The sequence below is a fragment of the Octopus sinensis genome, linkage group LG25, assembly GCF_006345805.1.
Source record: "Octopus sinensis linkage group LG25, ASM634580v1, whole genome shotgun sequence".
Lineage (NCBI taxonomy): Eukaryota > Metazoa > Mollusca > Cephalopoda > Octopoda > Octopodidae > Octopus > Octopus sinensis.
Genome location: NC_043021.1, coordinates 4799445 through 4815906, shown reverse-complemented (window position 1 = coordinate 4815906; position 16462 = coordinate 4799445). Strand labels below are relative to the sequence as shown.

Below are 16462 nucleotides of genomic sequence, written 5' to 3'. Positions count from 1 at the left end.
AAATACCTATTTCTTTATTACCCACAAGGGGCTAAATACAGAGAGGACACATAAGGACAGACAAACGGATTAAGTCGATTACATCAACCCCAGTGCATAACTGGTACTTAATTTATCGACCCCGAAAGGATGAAAGGCAAAGTCGACCTCGGCGGAATTTGAACCCAGAACGTAACAGCAGACGAAATACGGCCACGCATTTCGCCCGGCTTGCTAACGTTTCTGCCAGCTCGCCACCTTTTAAGATGATATAAACTCCCTAATCAACAATATCAAAGAAGTACTTCAGGAAATGGCTCTAGAGGTGTTTGGGAGAAGAAGGAAAAAGAAAGCATGGGTCACTGATGACATCTTGGATCAACGTGATTTGAAATGAGACCCGAGAAAGACCAAACTAACGTGTCAGGAGGGAAAGTCAGCAATGTTGAGCTATGAATAAGGAAGGCTAAGAAGAAAATGCAGGAAGCTAAGCAGGAATGAATAGCAGACCAGTGCAGAATCATTGAAACTGGGATAAAGAGGGGCAACAACAAGGTTGCTCATGAAACCCTCAAAATCCTAATGAAAAAAAAAAAAAATTACACACCACCTTTTTATTTACAGATTTGATTATTACATTATAAACAATGTTTGTTGTTTTGAACTGGATTTGTATAGCACCTGCCATCTTATCAGAATTTTTTCTCTCTAATCTCAATATGGGACAAAGTGCATTTGATGCACTGATTAATAAATTCTATTGCTCAATTGTCAAGTCATCGGCGCAGAAACGTTAGCGTGCCGGGCGAAATGCTTAGCGGTATTTCGTCTGTCGTTACGTTGTGAGTTCGAATTCCGCCGAGGTCGACTTTGCCTTTCATCCTTTCGGGGTCGATAAATTAAGTACCAGTTATGCACTGGGGTCGATGTAATCGACTTAATACCTATGTCTCTACTTGTTTGTCCCCTCTATGTTTAGCCCCTTGTGGGTAATAAAGAAATAGGTATTTCGTCTGCCGTTACGTTGTGAGTTCAAATTCCGCCGAGGTCGACTTTGCCTTTCATCCTTTCAGGGTCGATAAATTAAGTACCAGTTACGCACTGGGGTAGATGTAATCGACTTAATACCTATGTCTGTCCTTGTTTAGCCCCTTGTGGGTAATAAAGAAATAGGTATTCTCTACACAAGCGCTGTGCTTATACTAGAGACTAACTGACTGCATTTTACCAAAGTCACGTGACTGATCCTGCTACATTATGTGTGTGTGTATGTGTGTGTGTGTGCCTTGTGAGGGGGCATGGCCTAGTTGTTAGGGTGCTGCACTCCCGATCGCAAGATTGCGGTTTCAGCTATTACTCTGCAATTACATTGCTCCATGAACACTTTGACACCTGACATGTGGTACACCATGCACCTGTTCAGGCAGCTTTGAGGGAGGCAGGTGAGCTAATGTACAGCACATTCTTTTGATCACTATAAAGCAAATCATTTCTGCAGATCATTCAGCAAAAACTGAACACTCATACGTTGTCTTCAATGGGAGAGCCCATCAAATATACACCTATGTATATATGCTCTTACATATATATACATATACATGTATGTGTGTGAGTGTGTGTGTGAGAGAGAGAGAGTATGTGTGTGAGAAAGAGAGCATGAGAGAAAGAGTGTGTGTGTGTGTGTGTGTGTGTGTGTAAGCAGAAAAGGCAGACAAACAAAGGTGTAAGGAGTGTGTTTATACAGAAGTTATGAATGTAAATAAATGTATGATGTAATCAAGATAAGACGTGATTACCTCATTCATTTATTTGTATATATAAATTCTGTCCTTACACCTACCTTTGTTTACCTGATTTTGCCGCTTCCATATCTGCTCAACGAAGATCGTTTTTATAGCTGACTTCCTACACTGGACATACCTGCTCTACATAAAGTAGTTGCAGTTTAAGTTTTGGATTTATTTGAACACTATTTGGTAACTATTTTCACCATGCTTGCTATAGCATTCTTCAACACACTTTCTCTCTCTCTCTCTCTCTCTCTCTCTCTCTCTCCACACACACACATACACACACGTGAAGGTCTATAGAAAAGTTCATAGAGTGGAATTTCTTCCAACACCTTTTCTGCATATTGAGAAGGGCCATTTACCTGACAGTTGCTAACAACAACTTTGGTTTTCACTAGATTAACTTTAACCCTTTAATGTTCAGATTACTCTGTTAAATTTAATGCTTTTTCACTCAAATTGTTTTGAATTAATCACACATTATCTCATAGCTTTGAGGTTTCAATGATGTGATTATTTATTTTTTAGAATGTCAATGTAAGTTAGGTGTGAGAGACTAGATACGGCTAGTTCAAATATAAAACATGTAGAATATTTGGGCCAGATATGGCCGGTTTAAACACTAAAGGGTTAAAGCCCTTTGATTCTAGGTTTTGCTTCCATATATGGAATTTCTACAGCAGTTCTGCTACAAATTCTGCTGTAAAAGTGAGATTATCAGCATGTAATAGTACCCATCTACTAACATCCTTAGGGACCACTAGATAACAGAGTGAAGGACTCTGTCAAAAGTTTTCTCCAAGTTGATGACAGCCAAGTACAATAGTTTATCTTTGATCAGACACTTCTCCTGCATAGCATCTGTGATTCTCTTCCCAGACACAAAACCAAATTGTATTTCCTCCAGTTTGATTCTATTCCTAATCAGTTGAGTTATAACTGTCTCTGTAACTTTCATGGCCTGGTCCAGCAGTTTGATATCTCTGCAGTTGTTTCTATCCAAAGACATCACCTTTACCCTTGTAGCATAATAACTATAATAGCACCATCCAGGCATGATCGTTGCCAGAACAGCCAACTGGCTTCTGTACCCGTGGCACATAAAAGGGCACCATTCGAGCGTGATCGTTACTGGTGGCACATGTAAAAAGATTTGAGCGAGGTCATTGCCAGTACCGCCTGACCGGCCCCGGTGCCAGTGGCACGTAAAATACACCCACTACACTCCCAGAGTGGTTGGCGTTAGGAAGGACATCCGGCTGTAGAAACTCTGCCAGATCAAGATTGGAGTCTGGTTCGCCAGCCCTCAGTCAAAATTGTCCCAACCCATGCTAGCATGGAAAGCGGACGTTAAACGATGATGATGATGATGATGATGACTACTATACCAGTCATTAGGAATGACACCTTCTTGGATAACCTGATTAACTATCCGAGTGACTAGGCTGTATTCTACTCCGCCAGATATTTTAAGTATCTCAGCGGTGATTCCTGATGGTCCAGGAGATTTCCCAGTCTTCATATTCTTAATTACCTTATCTATCATGCTGCTGTCAACTCTGATTGCTGATCCCTCAATTATTTCTATATTTAGAAGACTCTTTTTCCATGCATTCTCCGCATTTAGCAACCTTTCACAGTGCACTTCCATGCTTTCTTCTCAGAATTGCTAAATACTAGCATACCTTTATCTATTCACACACATTTCTCACCCACAATGTCTCTATTCTCTCTGATACATTGTTTTGCAATCCTGAAGAGTAAGGCCAGTTCTTGTAACTCTGCCTTTGTTACATTGGAGTTGTACATTCACCAGGAGAGATCCACAGTGATGATGAGGTTTAGTATTTGTAGTAACGTCGAAGGTTCTGTTTGCATCCGGTCCATGTTTAGGTGGCTGAGTGATATTCATCATCATCATCATCATCTTCGTTTAGCATCCGCTTTCCATGCTAGCATGGGTTGGACGGTTCAACTGGGGTCTGGGAAGCCAGAAGGCTGCACCAGGCCCAGTCTGATCTGGCAATGTTTCTACAGCTGGATGCCCTTCCTAACGCCAACCACTCATTGAATGTAGTGGGTGCTTTTTACGTGCTACCGGCACGGGGGCCAGACGAGGCTGGCAACGGCCACAATCGGATGGTGCTTTTTACGTGCCATAGTAATTATGTCTTGGTGCTGTCAAGAGCTGAGATAGGTGAAACCCTATTAGAGAATGATCTGGAAGTATCAAATGGGGAGAAATGAAGCGGGCATGATCTGTTGGATGTGTAATGTTAACTAACCTACATGGTAGTGTAGACATGTGGTATTGAATGTGGAAGATCTGTGAAGGTTGGAGAGAAATAGTCTAAGTATTATCTGTTGGTTGTGCATTGTTAACCTACACAAAAGTTGGAACATAAGTGTGCTGAGAGAGTGACTGGCAGTTTTAAAGCATCAGCTGACGTATGTAGGACGAATGACTGTACTGGGACAGATATGTGTCTTGTACGGTGAGGGTGTTGGGGAAAAGTCTTCTACAGAACAAAGGAATGTTTATGTCTGTTGAACATTGAGGAATCCATGGGAAGCAAGAGGAGTTGGGGACTCAGATCTCGAGTTTCTGGGTCTCAAACCAAATGACACATTATCAGCATGTCAGCTACTTTAAAACATTACAAGGATGATTAGCAAAGCATACACACCACTACAACACTTAATTACAAATCATGTGCATCTCTGCTATGCAATAGATTTACACCCTATATATATATGATGTATTCTGGGTGGGTGAAAAGCTGCAAGATAAGAATAAAAGTTACTTTTCTGGCAGAGAAAGACTTAAGGGGAGTTTAGAAAGAACTGGCAGTGATGTGTCTTGATCTTGGAAACGTTGGGCCGTAAATCACGATGAGATGTCACAGGATCATGGTGACAAGGAAGTGCAGTTTGACCAACAATTGACTTATCAGACTGATGACTTGGCATCCTAATGACTTGTCTCAACAATAATGATTCCAGCTTGGTTGACTGATGCCATGTCTTACCAATAACTCGTCTCATTGATAAGTTGCCAATAAATTGTCTACATTTTAACTTGCTTTATCAATAACTTATCTCATTAATGACTTGTCTCTACAAAGACTCATTTTGCCTATGACTGATCTCCTCTGCCAAAACAACATCAGTAGAATATACAATAACCCTTTAGTATTCAAATTACTCTGTTAAATGTAATATCTTTTCACTCAAATTGTTTTGAATTAATCCTGGATCATCTTACAGCTTTGAGGTTTCAATGATGTGATTGTTCGTTTTTAGAACGTCAATGTAGGTTAGGTGTGAAAGGCTAGATATCACCACTTTGAATATAAAACATATAGAATATCTGGGCCGGATGTGGCCAGTTTAAACGCTAAAGGGTTAAGACAATAATTAGAATGAAAATTGAAAGAAATAATTAAATGAATAGTATTCTGAATCAGTGGAGGCGCAATGGCAAAGTGGTTAGGACAGCGGACTTGCGGTCATAGGATTGCGGTTTCGATTCCCAGACCGGGCGTTGTGAGTGTTTATTGAGCGAAAACACCTTAAAGCTCCACGAGGCTCCGGCAGGGGATGGTGGTGATCCCTGCTGTACTCTTTCACCACAACTTTCTCTCACTCTTACTTCCTGTTTCTGTTGTACCTGTATTTCAAAGGGCCGGCCTTGTCACTCTCTGTGTCACGCTGAATATCCCCGAGAACTACGTTAAGGGTATACACGTGTCTGTGGAGTGCTCAGCCACTTACACGTTAATTTCACGAGCAGGCTGTTCCGTTGATTCGGATCAACCGGAACCCTCGTTGTCATAACCAATGACGGAGTGCTTCCATTCTGAATCAACGAGAGCTCAGGGATGGAAGGAATGGAGAAATGAATGAATTGATGGATGGATGGATGGATGGAGGAACGAATAGATGGAAGAATGAATGAAGTAATAAATGAATCAAAGAAAATATGTTAAGTGGAAACACAAGTGAAATACTAGGAAACAGCACTCGGGGAAATATCTTTGCTCATTAAGAGTCACATCCTGTATATATATATATTCTCTACTGTTCTACAATAATAATGCATTCTTAGCATAAGAATAATGTTGTACTTGTTTTTGTTTAACACTAGGTCAATTCTAATCCAGTAGACCAATGATAAAAAGTAGTTTTGCTATGACCATCCTGTGTTTCCATATATTATGGACTTCATCATCCAAAATATACTTTCTTTTAGTTCAGATGGTAATGTATATATAAGGCGGCAAGCTGGCAGAAACGTTAGCACGCCGGGCGAAATGCGTAGCCGTATTTTGTCTGCCGTTACGTTCTGAGTTCAAATTCCGCCGAAGTCGACTTTGCCTTTCAGCCTTTCGGGGCCGATAAATTAAGCACCAGTTACGCACTGGGGTCGATGTAATCGACTTAATACCTTTGTCTGTCCTTGTTTGTCCCCTCTATGTTCAGCCCCCTTGTGGGTAGTAAAGAAATAGGTAATGTATAATTTGAGGGTGACTTGGCTGCTATTTTTAGAATCTCTCACTAGATCAAATTTTATACTATCGTTATCCTATATCTACAATAAAATCAAGAGCTACTACATGACCATTCAGGCCATTAGAAACAGCAACTAAAACTCCCTCCAATCACACTATACTACTGTTTTTATAAAGACAAAGACACATTGGGATACTTTAGTCCCAGATAAACACAGCTGGAATTTTAGAAAAAAGCATGGTGGTCACAGCAGAGATGCCTTTGACCACTGATCTGCTCAATATGGGATGACTCGTAGTTTAACAATATCACAAGACAAGAGAAGCCATACATAGTTGCTCAACCACCAGAAATGACAAGCAAATCTCTCAAATTACTTCTATCTAACGTATCTTAACACATTAGATAACGCTGCCCTAGATGACTATAGCTGGAATGCCTTGATTATAGAGTTGGCTCAATTAAAGATAGCCTGGTGCTAAATAACAGCAATAACGACCGGAAATACTGAGAAATGGGGTTATGGCAGTGCATCCTCGTCATCATCATTTACTGCCTGTTTTCTCTGCTGGCATAGGTTGGAAGGGTTGACAGGGGCTGATAAGCCAGAGGACTGCACCAAGTGCTACTGTCTGCTTTGGCACAGATTCTATGACCAGATGCCCTTCCTAATGCCAACCACTTCAAAGAGTATTTTAAGGACTTCGTATGTGGTGCAAACACTAGCAAGGTCACCAAGTAACTTGCAAGACAAGACCCCCCCCCCTCAACTAAGAGGTATATATAATTCTGAAGGCAGTGAGCTGGCAGAAACGTTAGCACACCAAGTGAAATGCTTAGCGGTATTTCGTCTGCCGCTACGTTCTGAGTTCAAATTCCGCCGAGGTCAACTTTGCCTTTCATCCTTCCGGGGTCGATAAATTAAGTACCAGTTACACACTGGGTCGATGTAATCGACTTAATCCCTTTGTCTGTCCTTGTTTGTCCCCTCTATGTTTAGCCCCTTGTGGGCAGTAAAGAAATATGATTCTGAAGACTGTGGAATAAATGATAATCAGATAGGGCAATGTCTGGTGAATATGGTGGGTGGGGCACTGTTTCCCATTCAAACTGCTCCAGTCTTTGGAATGTTATCCTTGCTGTATGTGGCCAAGCATTATCCTGATGGAAGAACACCTTTTGTCTTGAAACCAAAGATGGTCATTTTCCATTGGCACACAGGTGTCGATGAATGGTTCTCTGCTAGTTCCTCAACAGTTATACTCTTACTCTTTTACTTGTTTCAGTCATTTGACTGCAGCCATGCTGGAGCACCGCCTTTAGTCAAGCAAAGCAACCCCGGGACTTATTCTTTGTAAGCCCAGTACTTATTCTATCAGTCTCTTTTTGCCGAACCGCTAAGTGACGGGGACGTAAACACACCAGCATCGGTTGTCAAGCAATGCTAGGGGGACAAACACAGACACACAAATGCATACACACACATACATATATATACATACATATGTACGACGGGCTTCTTTCAGTTTCCGTCTACCAAATCCACTCACAAGGCATTGGTCAGCCCGGGGCTATAGCAGAAGACACTTGCCCAAGATGCCACGCAGTGGGATTGAACCCGGAACCATGTGGTTGGTTAGCAAGCTACTTACCACACAGCCACTCCTGCGCCTGAGTTATGATGAGATTTTGTTCCACCAGGGTTTGCAGGTCGTTCTCATTGAGCTTCCAGGGCAAGGCTCATTTTCTAGGCTGTTGTTTCCAGCTCAGAAGTTCTGGAACCACCACTGACACTGGCTTATGCTTATTGTCCGATCCCCATATACTGCATTAATACTCCTTCCAGGGCAAGGCTCATTTTCTAGGCTGTTGTTTCCAGCTCAGAAGTTCTGGAACCACCACTGACACTGGCTTATGCTTATTGTCCGATCCCCATATACTGCATTAATACTCCTCACGCTTTCCGTTGTCTTGTTGCCTTTATTGAACTCATAAAGCAAAATATGCTCCTTTGTCACTTCCATTATAGTTTGGAAAAAAAATAATTGTTAAAATCGAACTGCACTCTTCAAAACTGGCACTAAGAATAATATCAAAGTAAAATTACTACCTGCTTTTACAGCAAGTTGATGCAGGTAGTTTATCCCATCCCTGCTCCAACTTTTAGTTTATGCAATTGGAAAAACTGCATTATTTATATATATTTTTTACAAGAATGTATCACAAATGAATTGAAATACTGTTTCAGTCCTGGCAAATATTAATGATAGTAATTGGGACAGAAAATAATAATAATGATAGTAATTATAACCTATAATTGGGTAATGAAATATTAATGATAGTAATTACATCTATAATTTAGACAAGACTACAAATCTGGAAGGAGGGAGGGGCATGGTTGATTTAGCCAAGCCCAATACTTAACTGCTATTTTATTTAACTGACTTCTTACCAACCAAGAAGGGTGAAAACTAGGGTTTGAACTTGGGATGCAAAAGGATGTAACTCGACCCCCAAAAATATTTTATCTGACACTATCAATTCTGTCACCCTTGGAAATAGTGGACAAGTTGAATTACTGAACACCAGTATTAGACTGGTACTTGCTTTATCAAGAATGAAAGGTAGAGTTGACCATGATAGGATTTGAGCCCTGGGAGAAATTTTGCAGAGTTCAACTGGCATCTGACTGTTCAAAGACTTCAGAAGTAACTAGTAGCAACTTCTCTTGAGAATGGACAAAATTTGGCATCATGATGTCATCAAGTGCCTGTAGAAAACGGTTTAACCCTAATGACATTCATGCTGACATACTTACTACATTAGGGGATGATGCTCCAGCTTTATCAGCAGTGCAAAAGTGGGCATCTAAATTTAGGAGTGAAGGGAGTGTCTTAAAGATCACCCAAAGAGCTGGACGTCTTGCAGTTGCCACCACCAAGGAAGATATTGTGTTCACCATATGGTGATGGATGACAACATCATCATCGTTTAGCGTCCGCTTTCATGCTAGCATGGGTTGGACAGTTCAACTGGGGTCTGTGAAGCCAGAAGGCTGCACCAGGCCCAGTCTGATCTGGCAGTGTTTCTACGGCTGGATGCCCTTCCTAACACCAACCACTCCGTGTGTGTAGTGGGTACTTTTTACGTGCCACTGGCACAGGGGCCAGATGAGGCTGGCAACGGCCATGATCAGATGGTGCTTTTTACGTGCCACCGGCATGGAGGCCAGGCAAGGCTGGCAACGGCCACGATCGGATGGTGCTTTTTACATGCCACCGGCATGGAGGCCAGGCAAGGCTGGCAACGGCCACGATCGGATGGTGTTTTTTACATGCCACCGGCACGGAGGCCAGTCGGGGCGGCACTGGCAAGCCAATGTTATTATCACATCCTGTGAGAGAGTTGAAAATATTTTGCACAATGAAGTTGGTGTGATGAAGGTTTCTGCTCAGTGGCTGCCACATCTGAGACCTGATCAAAAGCATGCTAGGCTGGTCAGATCACGGGAAAATCTGACATTGTTTTAGGCAGATCCAGCTGGTTTCCTTTAATGTTTCCTAACCCTGAATGAGTGTTGTTTCATCACCTTGAGCCAGTGACAAAGAGATAATCCATACAGAGAAAAAACACCTCTTCATCTGCTTCAAAGGCCAAGGTTGTTTCATTGGCAGGGATAGCATCAGTTTTTTGGGGGATGCAAAAGGAATTGTGCTTATTGACTATTTTCAAAAGGGGCCATACCATCAATGGAGGCTACAAAGCCAACATGTTGAAGAGTTGTGAAAGTCTTCTAGGATCAAACATCAAGGAAAACTGATGAAAGTGGTCTTGTTTTTCAAACACAGAGGAAAGAAAGTAGACAATATGTAATGTAGAGTTCGTGTTTATTGAGACAGAAAAATTTCCCTTCTTTTCTTGCACTTTTTCTCTGAAATCTTAGTCTTTTTCCTATGAATGACCATATATGTACTGACCATTCATAGTCTCAGTTACCCTGCTGTCTAATTTAATGAAATTTTCAGTTTCTATACACACAAACACACACACTGCTTCATTTTGTGCATGTCCATGTGTATATTGGACATTGAATTTAATGCAGTACTTTTCGCTGACACAAAGAAAATTTTTTAAATATTGCCTTCATTCATTTTATAAAATTCTGTTTTTAACTCATTATTTCAGTCTGAGACCAATCTAAAGTTTAAAATATAAACAAAATATTTTCATAATTTTGCCTACAAGAACAGAAAATTCTCCACATTATCAATGTCATCATTCTCATTGCTGTAAGCAAGCAAATCTTTGATGACAAACTTCCAGCCACAATTATCCCATCTTTTTAGACACACTGAGTCTACTATTTATAACAGGGGTGGGCGAACTACGGCCCGCGATAGGTTTTCATGTGGCCCGCCGAGAGGAATATTTCACAAAATTTCCTTTCAATCAATTGTGTGTTTATAGGTCTATAACCGCCTTTAAAAATATTTTCACTTGATTTTTATAAATGAGGCCCACCAAGGTTCCAAAGACGCACTGTGCGGCCCGCAATCAAAAAAGTTCGCCCACCCCTGATTTATAAGGACACATTAGTCAATGTATACATCAATTTTCGAGGTAGCATAGCACAATATTAGTGAGATTTGGTTATTATTTCAAGCAGAGTAAAAGTCTGCAAAGAGTCCCCATGTTGGTTAATGTGGTAGAATGTTCTTTGATATCATTAAGTCAGTTCTGAACTAGCAGACCTGTGATATATGAATGAGTATATGCATGCTTGTTTACCTGTGCATATGCACACACACACACACATACGAGAGGACATGCTCTGCTGTAATACCAAATAGCACCTGTACAAGAATCTTAATGCACTGCTAACACACACACACACACACGGTATTTGTTTAACAATCATACCATGTTGAAATTATATCACAAACAGATAATTCTTTTTCTCTCCTGGATCTAACTTCTTTCGTTTCATTACAGCACCCCTTCCAAACCTTATCCCTTTTATACCCTACCTTCCACCCATCAACACAAAAATATGTTTTATTCCACAATATTATTCACAGCCAGACTGAAAATTTTTGTTCTTTTATTCTCATAAAAGAATCTGGTTTTTTTTTTTATTCTAGTTTAGTATCTTATATATTTTATCAAATATCACAGCAGTCCAAATAATGGAAAAAACTTCATTTTTTTACAAAACAGAAACATCAGTGTGTGTGTGTGTGTGTGTGTGTGTGTGAGTGAGTGAGTGCATAAATACAGAGCTTTTGATTAGTGGTTGTCAGCATCTTCCACCATTTCCAATATTCATAGAAGAAAACAGTTTAAGGAATCTATCTTCAAAATTCCATGTTCAGCTGAAGAAATAAGTAGATTGCAGAATTTTCTCAAGTTGGAATTCTCCTGAAAAAGAAACAAAACCAACTGTATATATATATATATATAAAGTTAATCCAAACATGAAAGCACAAAAAAAAACACAACAACGCGAGGACGTGGAACAAATAAAGTATTATTGGACGCTCAGGAAGGAAGGAAAGAAGGAGGGTTTAACGTTTCGAGCGGAGCTCTTTGTCGGAAACATAGGAGAAGGAAAGATCCAGAGAAGGGAAGACAGAGGGAAAAAAAAATCGGCAACGATACACACGCAGTCACATTTCGAATGTATATATATGTATGTATATGTATATATATATATATATATACCGGAGTAAACGCATAAATGTGAAACAAGGTGGAAAAAAGAGTACTCAAATACCAGTGGTAGAATAAAGTGTATATATATATATATATATATATATGTATGTGTGTGTTTGTGTGTGTGTGCGTGTATACATAGATGTTATAGTCAATTCACAAAGCAGATTAACAAAGTATGGTTGATTCAGCACAGGTGTAAGGACAGGTAAAAGGCATGCAAACAGCATGAGTAAATTTATGAGGCAAAGAGAAGACAAGCAATGCATGGAATTAGACAAGTAAAAAAGTATAGAAATATATAATAAATAGACAACAAAGAGGTGTACAATGAAGAATCGTGCACCAATGGAAGAAACGGAAGAGAATCAAATGTTTAGAGATTGGATGAAGTTGAAGGGTGGATGTAGTGAATGGTGGATAAGTGAAGAGGATCAATGATACATATGAGTAGAGAGGAGTGGGAGATTACTAAAATTACAGAAAATATGAAGGGAAGTAGAATAGTAATCATGATACAGTAGATAAGAGGAGGAGGAGGAGGATAAAGAGATGACATGTAGTTGGACAGGTCGCAAGACTGTGAAAGGGAGAGGTAGGTATAATGTATGAGGAGAGTGACAGATGTGTGGTGATGATGAAGGAGAAATAATTTGATAACACAGAAAGGTGATCAATGTAAAATGTAGGTGGAGAGTGTTATGAATGAAGGATAAATATTTCCTGTGCTCCATTTCATCTAATTTTACCTTGTTTTAGCCTACCTTATTTATTCATTTGCTATTCATTTATCCATATACTTTTAGTTCATTGTTCCCATTTACAACTTATGTGAAAATATCTTAACCTGTATAATTGTTAATTGCAATTGCCTAACAAAACTTGAATCAGTGCATGAAAGAAAATTTGTGTGGATACCGTTGCCCTATTTATTTTGTGGGTAGAAAGTTCTAGGCATTGATGCAAATGAAAAGGACAATAATCCATACTAATTACTTAGCTTCTACTTTTATATCACTACTTCAAAATTAGTGCTCTGTTCTATATTGAACAGGTGTGTGTGTGTGTATCTTCCCAGTTAGCCATCCTTTGATATTACTGCACCTCTTATGTGTCCATAGCTTACACTGGGTACATCTTATAGAGTTTCTACCTATGCCTCTACTACAGATCGTGCAGGGCCATCTACCTGAAGGGATTTGTGGTTTGCCTACCTTCCTACTTATGAGGACTTTGGTTTTAGCTAGGTTGACTCTAAGGCCCTTCGATTCTAATCCTTGTTTCCACACGTGAAACTTCTCCTCTAGTTCTGATAGTGACTCAGCAATTAGAGCAAGGTCATCAGCATAGAGGAGCTCCCAGGGGCATCCTGTCTTGAATTCCTCCATTATTGCCTGGAGGACTATGATAAATAGGAGGGGGCTGAGGACTGAACCTTGGTGGACTCCTACCTCTACCCTGAATTCTTCGGTGTACTCGTTGCCAACCCTCACCTTACTGACACACACACTATACTCTTACTCTTTTACTCTTTTACTTGTTTCAGTCATTTGACTGTGGCCATGCTGGAGCACCGCCTTTAATCGAGTAACTCGACCCCGGGACTTATTCTTTTGTAAGCCCAGTACTTATTCTATCGGTCTCTTTTGCTGAACCGCTAAGTTACAGGGACATAAAAACACCAGCATCAGTTGTCAAGCAATGCTAGGGGGACAAACACAGACACACAAACATACATGCACATACATATACACATATATACGACGGGCTTCTTTCAGTTTCCGTCTACCAAATCCACTCACAAGGCTTTGGTTGGCCCGAGGCTATAGTAGAAGACATTTGCCCAAGGTGCCACGCAGTGGGACTGAACCCGGAAACATGTGGTTGGTAAGCAAGCTAATTACCACACAGCCACTCCTGCGCCTGTGCTATTCATTTATGTTCAAGTTGCTTGTTGTTCAACATACTCTCTTGTGACACATGCAAGTTTGGGTGATGATGATTATATATATATATATATATATATATATATATATATATATACACACACACAAACATGCAGATATATATGAAGAGATGAAAGGGCAAAGTTGATCTTAGAATGCAAAGAAAAGTAACAAAATACTAAAAAATATTTTGCTCCATAGATCCAAGGGCAAAACTTGGGGGAGAGGTAAAGTTTATAAATTTGAACTCTCCACCCAGTTCCCAGTGGTACTTTATTTTATTGACCCTGGAAGGGTGAAAAGCAAAGCTGACCTCAGTGGGACCTGAACTCAGAATGTAAAGAACTAGAACAACTACCACAAGAAATTCTGTCTGCCCTTTAATAATTTATAATCTAGGCACAAAGGGATGTGGCTAGTCGATTACATTGACCCCCATTATTTGACTGGTACTTCATTTTACTGACCTTGAAAGGACGAAAAGGTAAATTTGACCATGGGTTAATTTGAACTGAGAAAGTAGAAACCAAAATAAATACTGCAAGGCATTTTTATTCTAAAAAGCACCATCCGATCATGGCCGTTTGCCAGCCTCGTCTGGCACCTGTGCTGGTGGCACGTAAAAAACACCCACTACACTCATGGGGTGGTTGGCGTAGGAAGGGCATCCGGCTGTAGAAACACTGCCAGATCAGACTGGGCCTGGTGCAGCCTTCTGGCTTCCTAGACCCCAGTTGAACCATCCAACCCATGCCAGCATGGAAAGCGGACGCTAAACGATGAATGATGATGATGATGAATTCAAAGCAAGAACTACAAATAATAAAAACAACGAAATCCTACTGACCTTTGTGAGGGACGTTACTGAAAATGGAAAGCAGATGATTAAAGTCTTCTTGACGGATCTGTTGTTTCCTGTAAGAAGATAAAATTGATATTAGGGACATGTCAATCTTAACCTCAGAAAGATTTGAACCCAGAACATAAGAACTATTAACAATTCATACAGGTTTTTTATGTCATTTCAATTAATATGACTATTCTGCAGATAACTGTGCACTTATTTTCTGAAAATGGAATGGCAGTGGTGAAGTTGTGGTATATTGGCTCCTGTTTCTAGCAGTCCATAAACTATCTATTTCACCACAATGCTTTTTATATATCATGCATACTTACACAAGAGTGCCCTATTTATTAGAGGGTGCATGTGGTTGGCCAAGGAGACAGATTTGCTATGCTCCTCATACTTAAATGAGTTTATATGTGCAGAATATTTCCAGGTATAATTTAAAACGTAATAAATATCTGCACTTACCTTACATTGGAACAGTAGGTGTCAATGAGATGTTTTGAGAGGTCTTCTAGAATTGGTTCATTGTGCAGTGCTACAAACTGTTCACGGCATATCTACACATACACAAATATATATATATATATATAAAGTTAATCCAAACAAGAAAGCACAAAAAAAACACAACAACGCGAGGACATGGAACAAATATAGTATTATTGGATGCTCAGGAAAGAAGGAGGGTTTAACGTTTCGAGCGGAGCTCTTCGTCGGAAACATAGGAGAAGGGAAGACGGAGGAAAAAGAATCGCCAACGGTACACACGTGGTCACATATATATATATATACCAGTAATTATTATAAAATAACAAACATGAATATAAATTGGGAAAATAACTTACAGCTGTTTCAGCCAATAGATAAAAATACCTCATCCTACCTTTATTACTCAAGTGGACTGAAGTAATAGGTAGATGAAAACGAGGTACTTGTGTAATTACTGGTATCCTTATACATTACTATATTTTATATCTTATATGTAAAGAATAATATGTTAAATGTATGTGTATTATTGTAATTATCAGTTTAGTAAATAAATTAATAAGTGTCAAAGTGGCACATACAGAAACACAGTTACTTTACCTGATTCATTATTTCAACACTTGATGCATGAGTCCAAAAACAATCATGAACAGATACATATGTTATTCCTGACCTGAAAACAAAATAAATAAATGATAATAATACAATAATAATCTTTTCTTTATTGGTCATAGGGGCCAAACACAAAACAAAAAAGGACAAATGGGGCTCAGCACAATATTCACATATAAAGTAAAATAACAATTAACAACAAAAATTTAACAAAAATTTAACAATAAAACTCTCCCCCCCAGGGCCAGCCAAGGACCTCTCACCACCACATCCTGGACACACCAACTACTAAGGGCACCTCACTCCTCCTGACCACTCGGTTCAAAGTCTCCCTTGACCACAAGTGGCCTGAACTCTTTACATGAACACCACCCTGTACATAACTCCATGTCCCCCTACATGGCCTTGCTTTTTGCTTTTTGAGCCAAAAAATTAACTAACTAACTAACTTTTCAGGCTTAAAACCACATGTTCAGAGTAGGCCCATTCACGAGCTAACCTTGCCACGTTTACCCATCTTTCACCAAAATACTGGGGAGTAGCACTTTCCCCCTCTATACTCACTTTCCTCTTCAAGT

At 39.8% G+C, this 16462-nt stretch overlaps 1 protein-coding gene across 1 annotated transcript in view; it reads right to left on the bottom strand.

The window, feature by feature from the left end:
• Positions 1 to 10151: 10151 nt before the first annotated feature.
• The window catches only part of LOC115224418 (DNA-directed RNA polymerase, mitochondrial), a 55788-nt gene continuing 49477 nt past the window's right edge, over positions 10152 to 16462 (bottom strand). The window contains exons 29-32 of the mRNA XM_029795316.2: positions 15873 to 15945; positions 15255 to 15346; positions 14787 to 14854; positions 10152 to 11699 (exon numbers count right to left, since the gene is read on the bottom strand). Coding sequence (XP_029651176.1) covers positions 11650 to 11699; positions 14787 to 14854; positions 15255 to 15346; positions 15873 to 15945 — 283 coding nt within the window. The 3' untranslated portion in view covers positions 10152 to 11649. The remainder of the gene's footprint in view (positions 11700 to 14786; positions 14855 to 15254; positions 15347 to 15872; positions 15946 to 16462) is intronic.